This window comes from Nuphar pumila, chromosome 13 (assembly GCF_984573655.1).
Source record: "Nuphar pumila chromosome 13, dmNupPumi1.hap1.1, whole genome shotgun sequence".
NCBI classification, from domain to species: Eukaryota; Viridiplantae; Streptophyta; class Magnoliopsida; order Nymphaeales; family Nymphaeaceae; genus Nuphar; species Nuphar pumila.
In genome coordinates this window covers 86860958-86870960 of record NC_143261.1, presented here as the reverse complement: position 1 = coordinate 86870960, position 10003 = coordinate 86860958, and the positions used below count along the sequence as shown (strand labels likewise).

The 10003-nt window shown below is 39.6% G+C and overlaps 1 protein-coding gene across 1 annotated transcript; it reads right to left on the bottom strand.

The window, feature by feature from the left end:
- Nucleotides 1–295: 295 nt before the first annotated feature.
- On the bottom strand, nt 296–7517 carry LOC149819001 (P-loop NTPase domain-containing protein LPA1 homolog 2-like). The gene is given in 9 exon segments (XM_089984884.1): nt 296–634; nt 636–923; nt 1477–1584; nt 2156–2899; nt 3003–3419; nt 3873–3954; nt 4768–5096; nt 6056–6270; nt 7230–7517. Coding segments are annotated over 8 exon segments (2310 nt in total). The 5' UTR covers nt 6242–6270; nt 7230–7517; the 3' UTR covers nt 296–478.
- Between the last annotated feature and the right edge of the window lie 2486 nt (nt 7518–10003).

The following is a 10003-nucleotide window of genomic DNA, read 5'->3' as shown; positions in this document are numbered from 1 at the left end:
GGCCTTATAAATCTGATTTACGTAGTTTATTTAATAAGATTCAGCTTTTAGATCATCCCATTAGTGAGTAGGTTTTTTTATAAGAGCTAAAAAATCAACAACTCAGAAATTTTATAAATTTTAAAGTTCATAAAACATAAGCTTGGAATATCTAAAAAGACCACTTCCAGACCACGTAGACGGTATGAGGAACCAATTCCTCTCTCTCTATATATGTATATATATGCAAGGAAAGATGACCAAACAAGAGCAGTACCAGAATTTCAAAAACCAACACAAGCAGCATCATACCTCGTAGAAGCAAAAGATGATTTATTTCCATCAACTCATTTTTCATTTCAACAAGTGAACAATCACTTGCAGCAAAAAAGCTAACGACTCTTTTAGTGCCTATGGACAAGCAACCTACCTCTACAGAAAAGAAAGAAAGGACAAAGAAAACAAAGAAAGAACGATCATGGCCTTTTGGGGTCACCAATTAAGGTGTCCCTGACAAAATTGGCCTAGTGACAAGAGACTCATATTTACCTACCGTCGGAATACGTGACCGACCATGGAATGCGGATGTGATCAGCAGACGAGCTTTTGCGGCACCATCATCAGCAGATTGTCTCTGTGTTTCCTTCTCTAATAGCAGAGGAGTAACAACAAGAGGGGTTCGAATACTGGTTGCTACCGCTGAGGAAGTGATCTAGATTCTGCTGGTATCTGTCATCATCAGTGGTGAGACTTGCTTCTGGATTCCAGGACACACGCTCATTCAGTGTGCCACCCTTGCGATTCCCTGAATGCTGCTCATGCTTGTTAGGCGCACTGCCTTCATCATTCTCGGACCAGTACCCATTGTCCTGCTCATCGCGCATCGCCAGATCTTCATACTCCTCGTCCGACTTTGTTGATTCCTCGTCAACAGAACCCTCCATCTAAAGTCACACAAAATGTTTCATCTGTAAATTGGGAAAGACAGACATAAAGAGAGAGAGAGAGAGAGAGAGAGAGAGAGAGATGGTTATCATTAAAGTAAAGGTGTTAAAAGGTCACCTTGAGATGGCTATCAATATCATGATTCATGACCTTAGAACAATGACTGTTAAATTTATCCGTACACTTGTTTACACCTTCTACTCAATGAGGTAAGAGTAAGATCAACTTTTCATCTGTATTTTTTTGTGTGGAAAACCTTACCAACAAGCATAGACACGTGCTTCTACTCCTAGGAATTAAGAAATTATTGATGTTTTTGCTAAAACATGGAGACTCGTCTTATCTTTCTAACACCACTTCTTCGCTTGTTTGCTACTGGAATCGGACTTTGCAAATGTCATCTCTAAAATGGTATCCTTACAGAACAAGCAACTCTCTAAACCTCCAACTTGGAAAGTAGAACCGATACCTGAGTTAGTAATTGTTTTACTACTCTCATAGATCCTCAAACATAAAAACAAGAAAAATAGTACACTGTGGTCACGTACATACCTCGTCATGCATTATCTTTCCTGCAGCATCACTGAGATCCTCATTGCTATCCTTGTCAACTACATCTTCAGCTTCTTCACTGCCAGAAATTGATAACTCCTCCTTAAGCTGCCAAAACCAAGAATCGGAGTATGTGCTAGTCATACACCCAAAAATAAGAAATGATAGGACCATTCTAAACAGATCAAATCCAAGCTAATATAGCATGGTTAAATTACTGCCTGAGCCAATCATGGAGTTGGAGGAGAAAGTGGTTTTTCATAAAAACAGAACACAACAAGAAAGAGATGTTTCTACATAATGAGCAACAAACTTATAGAAGAATGCAAACGCTTTGTTAACTAACTTTGATTTAAACATCAAGGCAAGATTCCCAAACCAGAGACCCTGGAGAAGGACAGTGGGCATCTAACTCGCTTGGAATCACATTCAACTCTGAAAGAGTTTACACTAACTTAGGGTTAACACTATTATTTCAAAAAAGGAACGGTAGGCAACAGAAAATACTTTTATAGAGTTCCTACAGTCCTGACCACTTTGGAGACTAGAGGATTTTGTTAAACATCTAAAAATAGTAAATATTTGAATGATTGCATTTCTGTCACAGTTTCCAATACTTTCACAAGTCAAAAATAGCATTTAGGAATTTCAATGGCCATGAAAAGAAGAATGGCCATACCTCCTTGGCAGGTCCATCAGAAAACCTTGGAGAGCTACAACATGATGACTGGTACCTGCTTCCAGTCTCAGCATTATCACCTTTAATAGAATCGTCAATACTTCCAGCATAGCTGGTGCCAGCAGTATCACTGGGCCATGCGCTAATACCGAAGTTACCGAACTGCAAATTAACTGGTTCTGATTTTCCAATCAATAACGGACCATATACAGGACTTCTTACACCCTTATCGATTCCATGGCTTAGCATGGAGTTTCCATCATTATCGTCCGGCCCAACATGCCAAGCCTTGGCTACAGATCCATCCATGTTAAGAAGAGCCATCAGATGACGAGAAGACCCTTTCCTTTGAATCAGCTGGAACATCCCTTTTGAGCTTAAAGAATTAGCAGCACATTGATTTCTGTACTCTTCATCAATTACAGCAACTGTGTTGGTTGTTGGGTCATAAAGCTGTTCGCTAGCCTCACACCTCCGTAAGCAACTAAAAACCGTTGCATGAATAGCAGCTACGCTCCGATCGACATTCGTGTTGTTAATCTTAGGCACCAGATGCTTATCAGCTCTGTTGCAAAGATACTCTTGGATAGCCCTGATGTTGCGTATATACTTCACATATTTGTTTTTTGCAGGGTCAAGTGCCATGTATTTTGCTCGAACAGCAAATCGTTCCATGTGTTTATCCTCATTTGTGATATAAATCATAAAGGGTATGATCGAAGGATGTTTCTTCATAAGACCCATCTGGAAAAAGAAAAAGAAATAAAAGAAAGAAATTAGTGACGGAATGTACATGAAGAATCCAAACCAGAAATGTAGAAGAGACTGCTCGTCAAGGCATACCTACCACAAAATTAAGGCTCAAATGGACACCTTCAACGACTACAGATTCATTCCTCTCTTCCCAGGCAGTAATAAGTCTATCTAGACTGTCAATCACCATCTCACTTTGGGCCTTAAATCCCTCAATAGCCATTTGTTTAGTGCCAATGGCTTCCGTGACAGAAGCTGAATCAGAAGGCTTGGTTTCAGATTTTCCATGGGAAGAAACATCTTCCTCTGTGGTAACCAGAGGAGAATTGACTGCAAGTTTCTTAGCTTTGCGTTTGGCTTTAGCTTTGGCAACTGCAACTGGATCTAAGAACTCACCAGCATGGTATGTAGATGCCCACAACAGAGGACTTTGCTTCTCGTCCACAAAGCTCCTCATCATGTGCCTAATAGAGTCAGTAGAAATCACTGTCGTGATGCCCAAGCGGCTACCCTATAAGAGCAATGAATTTCTCATATGAGGGAAAAAATAAATTTCTTAGAGAAAAGAAAGCCGCTATTCAGATGCAATTTGTAAGGAAAAGAAATAGTTTTCTGGCTTTACAACCATTAGTTGAAAAACTTGAACTGTTGTTTAAATCTTTCTCTTGTTTGCAGGACATATTCATGCACAATGGATCCTCAATAACATTCTTGTCTCCAATCGACAATTTTAATCAAACAGTGACAATGATGATATGATAGCTACAAAAATATAACACTATTTTATCAAAGGTCAAGTTTGAAGAGGTGTACTGTGATAAACTCACTAGTCAAAAGGTAATCAAATCACTTCCTAGAAAACTTATTTCCAAGCAACACGGACAAGTACGATATAATGTGCAATGCACATTGCCTCCAAAAAAAGAGGCACAATTAAATATCTTATTCATCGAGAGAAGATTACCAGTAGTGCAGATAAAGTAGACTTGCCACAGCCACTTGTCCCACACAGCAGAATTGTCACAGATTCTTTCCTTTCACGAATTCTGGAATCAGAAAGGATAAGATAATCTAACCAAACAGGAACAGAATACAGTTGCAACCAGAAAAAAACTTGATACGTTCAATTTTTTGTATCCATTTTAACCAAATCCAAAAAACTGTTTGCTAATCAAGCAGAGGGAAAAAAAACACAGCATAACAAGGATAACAAAGTCATTGACCAAACAAAGAACAGAAGCAGAAGAGCAAGAAGCATGGAGTTAGCACAAGGTATCAACCTTCACAAACAAAGAAAGTAGCAAGTATCTATCTTTTCCCATGAACTGTGTCCCCCATAGCCACAGCCATTCGTTAAATTGGAAAGTACTCTTTTAGTATGTGTTGACAATCTGTAGTTCATGAGAAAGAGCTGCCATTTGATGAATTGATCATCCAGTATTGCTTAGTCTAAATAAAATTCCATGAGTTGGTAGACACTCCAGATTGTCCAGCTGTCTATGCTTATATTAGCAATAAAGGCAGGTAACAAGTACAATGCAGCTCACCCTATACAAGTTGCCTATCAGGAAAAGGAAAAAAACCATAGAAACTAATGTATAGCTTACTACAACTGTATCTTGGAAGCACATATCACCAAAGAAGCTACCAAGGCCAACTTTTCTCTCCCCCCCGTGCACACAAGAGTTATGACAGTTTTTTCAATAGTCTTACAAACAGCATTATGTGTACATGGCCGTGCAGACACACAGATACAATCAGCAAACATTTTCGTCAAACATCCATTACGTACAGGATAAAATGAACATATTGAATATCTTTAAACGGGCACTCAACTTACAAAACTTAAGATGCAATACCTGCATGCCAAAACCAAATCAGCTCTTTGATTCGGGCCAACGTACTTGTACTGCGAAAGAGAATCACAAACAACGTCCAAGAAAGTCTTCCTATCAACAGTGACAGTTGTACGTCTCCTGTATGTCTCAAATGGTATGCTGTCATTTCCGGTGGCTTCTGCGGAGATCAAATTGTTTGTAATCTCTGTTTCTCCCAGGCAACTATGACTGGAACCCACATTTTGAACACATCTGCATGTAGCATCCACCCTTGATGCGTACCCTTTAACAAGTGATGGCACATCTCCAAAACATTCATTTTTCATCACTTCAAAAACCCTTCTGCTGATCTAATTAGAGCAAATAATAACTTATCAGGAACTCTGTTGAACGGAAGAAAAAACAATAAATAACATAGGTGGATAAATACGTGCATGAAGAACTTGCTCCTAACATAAGACTATCACAATGCAAATCGGCTTTTCTACATTGCAAATAGAACTAAAATCCTATCCATGGATTCCAGTCCTTCCAATTGTTTCGTTCATGTCACAAGCAATTGGAGACCAACAACTCTCCAAAATAAAGACATCTCTCATACAATATGCATGGCCCAAATCCAAATTCAATGATGAAATATTTAAAGTGGCAGATCAATTAACAATAAACAAAACCAACATGCAACCGGTTATTGCATGCCAAACCAAAAAGGATCCAGTCCTTTGACATCCTGGCTGTCCAGCTCAAGCATCCGGACATCCTGATGAAAATGTGGACCAACTAGCCGTTGATTGGATGGCTAAGATTGAATGTAGGATGGAACCCATGCTATGTCCAAGGACTGGATCCGTACTCATGCCAAACAGGAAAAGGAGAAGGATGAGTAGAGACCCTGTGGTACGTTTGCAGTCGAACAAATCCTAAAATCAAAACCAAATGGCTAAGAGAAAAGACACAGGAGGATGGATCACCAACCCAAAATTTCCTTCACAACTCACCAAACTGACGAGTCAGGTAGGTCATTGTGATTAATGTTAAAATGTAGATTTTAGAAAAGAAAAAATTCCCACCCATTTGGTCATCAAGGAAGAACTCTCTAGCCTAATGTTCTTTGCATACTATATTCCTTTCTATCATTTGTTCTCAATGGGCACTAGGTATGGGCAAATTTCCAGTCCTTAATTGGGTGTCCGGATGTAAGAACTTACAGAAAAGTGGGATAATCTAGGATACTGAATTGTTCTCCACAGTACAACACCCAACTTTTCCCATTGTTCTGGATAAGCTGGCACACAGAGAGAGAAGAAACCTTAAAAGCATGGCGGGCTTTGCAGCCCATGAACTGCAGAGTGCTCTGCAACAGCGATCGCGTATATCGAAACGACGACGAGGGCGACGACAATGGCAGCGACGAAGAAGAAGAGGAAATCCCATTTCCCTCGTTCTTTTCCTCGTCATCCACCAAGATGTACAGGAGCTTCGGCAGCTCCACCATTTCCCTCGGACGCCCAAACTCTTGCCCACCTGAACCGAAAAACCAAAAACAACAGTGATCCACCAGAACGAGGCATGAACGATCAAAAGGCGAAAAGGAGAACCCTTTCGATCCCCGAAACAATGATTAAATAATCGAAATTTACGCGGAAAAAGAATCCTGTTCAAGAAAAAGTAGAGAGAGATTTTCCCATAAAAAGGCTAACACCAAACAGGAACCTCTTATTTCGAATAGTGGACAAAAAAAAAACAATTATATCGGAAAATCAAAGTAAGAAACTCGGACAAATTTCACAAACTCTGCATTGGAAAAATAACTAAAAAAATGGACCAACAGAAGCATAGCGTGTAACAAAGAAAAAGGGAGTTCATAACCTTTTTCCACTTTTAATGCTTATTTGTTTGTGTATTACTTCATAAGTTAATAGAAGAATCGTTGAATGGAACAATAAATTTGAAAACAAAAAGAAAAGAAAAGGGGGGAAATCCGTATCAAATTATACACGTAAAAAATTAGATATTTCTGAAGAAAAACCTATGCTTCGGAATCTTCATTCCCTCCCCACTAACAACCAAAAAAATGGGAAAATTATAAACGAAAAAAATTAAATTCTTCACAGGAAGGACTCAAGAAATCCAAAGGCGCAAAAAGATCACGAAATTCCTAACATGCAAACAAGAACCTCAACACGAACCAAAAAAAGGAGAGAGAGAGTAATCAATTGAAAAACTCAAAACACGAAGTCCCCGCAATGCACATCAGGAAGAGAAAAAAAAAGGAATTACGAAGAAATTCAATAACTACAGCAAATTAGTCTTCTCTTGGAAGTTTCAACGATCGCAGCAGACTATTACGATCAAATACAATCCTTTCTCTTCATTCCAAAAACAAAACAAAAAAATTATAGCAAAAACAAAAGTAGTCTCAATCAAGAAAAAAAACTAAAAAAAAAGGAGGAGCGCTAAAGGCGGTGGAAGAAGAGCCTTACGGTAAGGAGCAATGCAGGTGGGAAATGCGGTTCTTCGAGGCTGGCGATCCCTTCAACCTCTTCTCAAGACGATGGGCGTGGACCGCGCAGCATCGCTACTCGGAGAAGGATGAGGTACGGAAGGAACGGGTGGGGAGGAGGGAAGCACAGGAGGAGGAGGACCGCCGGATCGGCTGGCGATTTATTGGCGGTGAAGTCGGGGAAGACGATGGGGACAGGTTCGGCATTTAAGGGAAGTGTTGAGGTGGGGAGCTCTCAGGAACCCGTCGACACGCATCACGCAATCCCAGGATCCACCTGTCGCCTCCCACTCTCTTCCTTTTGTGAGATTGAAGACCAAAATGCCCTTCTGCAATTTGGTTGTCAGTTGAAGACGGTCTTGACCCTTGACTTCGCGAAATGACCGAACTGCTTAGCTGCCATGGCCCCATCCCATAACAAGCCTGTTTTCATACCCAATTTGGATCAAACCTGCCACTGATTCACGTGAAAAGATCAGGTGTGTATCTATGTGCATTAAGCACCTGATCACCCGCCATATTGAGAACATGGCCGGTCAGGTGTGGGGCCCAATACCTGATGGTGCTTATTGCACAAATGCACAATTTTTGTGCAATCATATTGCACCCGATTCGGACTCTTCACTTAGTTTGGCTGTCCAAGCCCTTGGAGATTGGATCCAAATACAAAATGATATAGACCCAATGGATACAACGCAATACACAAGCAACGGGTAGATACACAGATTTGACAACCATCAAGCAGGCTTGGGAAGCAGGTGCCTTTAACTGCTGGACTCTTAAGTGCTCGGGTATCAATGACCCCACATCAGTTCATTAGGTGAATCAATTTTTTTTAAAAAAAATCAAAGAATCGAATTGAATTAAATCGGTTTTTAATTGAAAGCTTTTTCATTAAAAAAATAAAAAATACAAAAAAAGAAGAAGAATTTGGCCGATTCCACTTCAGAATCGACAGATTTTGGTCGATTCAGACAATTTCATTCAAAAAATCAGAAAAAATACCGAAATAAGAAAAGAAAATTGGATGGCCAGTAAATCCTACGGGACCAAAGTCTACGTCCGTGTCCGGATGCCACTGGACGGGGTTGGACCAAACAAACACCCCTTGAGCGTCCAGGGATAAGCTAGTTAATTTGGGGAAAATGGTGACGACATTTAGGCAACTTCCGTTGACCTGGCCCAGAGGTTATTCTCGTCATTTCCTCTTCCCCCTCAACGTCACGGAAAGCGGAGGCACCCAATGTGGCTTTTCGCTTGCGTAAGTGGCGATATTCTTCAGGACAAAAATAACCTCAAAGTACAATCAAAACTACAAAGACATCCCGTATCCGATTGAAAATTAACCCTAGCGGCTAACTTTGCGAAAATGCCCTTGAATCGTACCACACGTGGTTGGGAGGAGTCAATCTGTCGATGGGGGCTTTACTCGAGGAAACTGATCATCGTCCACGTGGCTAGATAGACGGTCCATAAGTTACTCAGAGGCGAACGCGGAAACGCCAAGGAGTGATGGACAAAAGGGATTCGCTCCCATTGATCGAGAACGCGAAGAGAACAGAAACAGTGCGCACGAGTGTCCTACAGTTCCCGTGCGGACGACCCCTATGTTAACGATAACAAATAGGGCGGTATTTAAACAAATAACGTGTAAAAAATCGATGTATTCGGTCAGCAGTTTAAAGCTTTCAAAATATCGAGTTATTTTTTTTTTTTACTTGAAAAAACCGCCTCAGGGCAGAGACCTAGCCACGCTGGCTCAGCCTACTTTACTTATTGAAATTCCACTAGATGAGAGGTGAATAGGAAATTACTAAACAGATCGATAAATTAAAAATAAGATGCAATAAAGGCACAACACATAAACATAGAATATATACGGGTTCGGTCAAAACCCTGACCTACATCCAGTCCCCAAGCAAACTACTTGAGTTTTCCACTATAACATCCGAGTCACCGGATAAATAGTACAACACCCTCTTCCTCAGAGGTCTTCTCTCAACAGAGAAGGGCAACACCCTCTTTCTCAGAGGTCTACTTCTTTCAACAAAGAAGGACAACAGTGAATAACAGAAAGTTACAATACTTCTTATAGAACCTTCAAAATGATATGAATGCATGAATGAAGGATTCTCAGAATGTTCTGTTCTTTTCACTCAGAAGATACTCTTTGTCAAAGAGCTATTCTTGACTTTTTCTCTTTCTTTTCTCTTTCTTTTTCTAGGCTCTCTTTTAAATATCGAATAGGAATTTTTCTCGTTGTAAGCTCACATATTCATTCCTTGTTTGAATAGTTTATTTGAGTGTGTTTATATAGCTTTAAAAAAGTAGTCGTTACTAATTTGAAATCGTAGTCTTTTTGAGATGTGAAATGTCATGTCATTTCAAAAACAAAATTTATTTGTTTTCGAAAAAGTCTTTTTTCCATAAAAGTAAAATACAGGGTATAATAGTCGTTGTAATATTTTAGGTAATATATATTTTATGTAAAAAGTCTATTTCTTACAATAGTACATTGAACGTTGGATTGTAGGTTGTCATGTAGTTTTGTCTTTATCCTAATTAATGATTTGTGGTACATAAGTACTTCTTTACTTTAAATGAGTGTAAGTAAAATAAATGCTTTGAGATATTTATTTGTACATAGTCATATCAAGAGTTTTCTTTATGATGTGTTTTTCAATGTCTACAGAGAGAATGAAGACTTTAAACAAGTCGACATTCTTGAGATGGATATTAACAAGGATTTCTTAC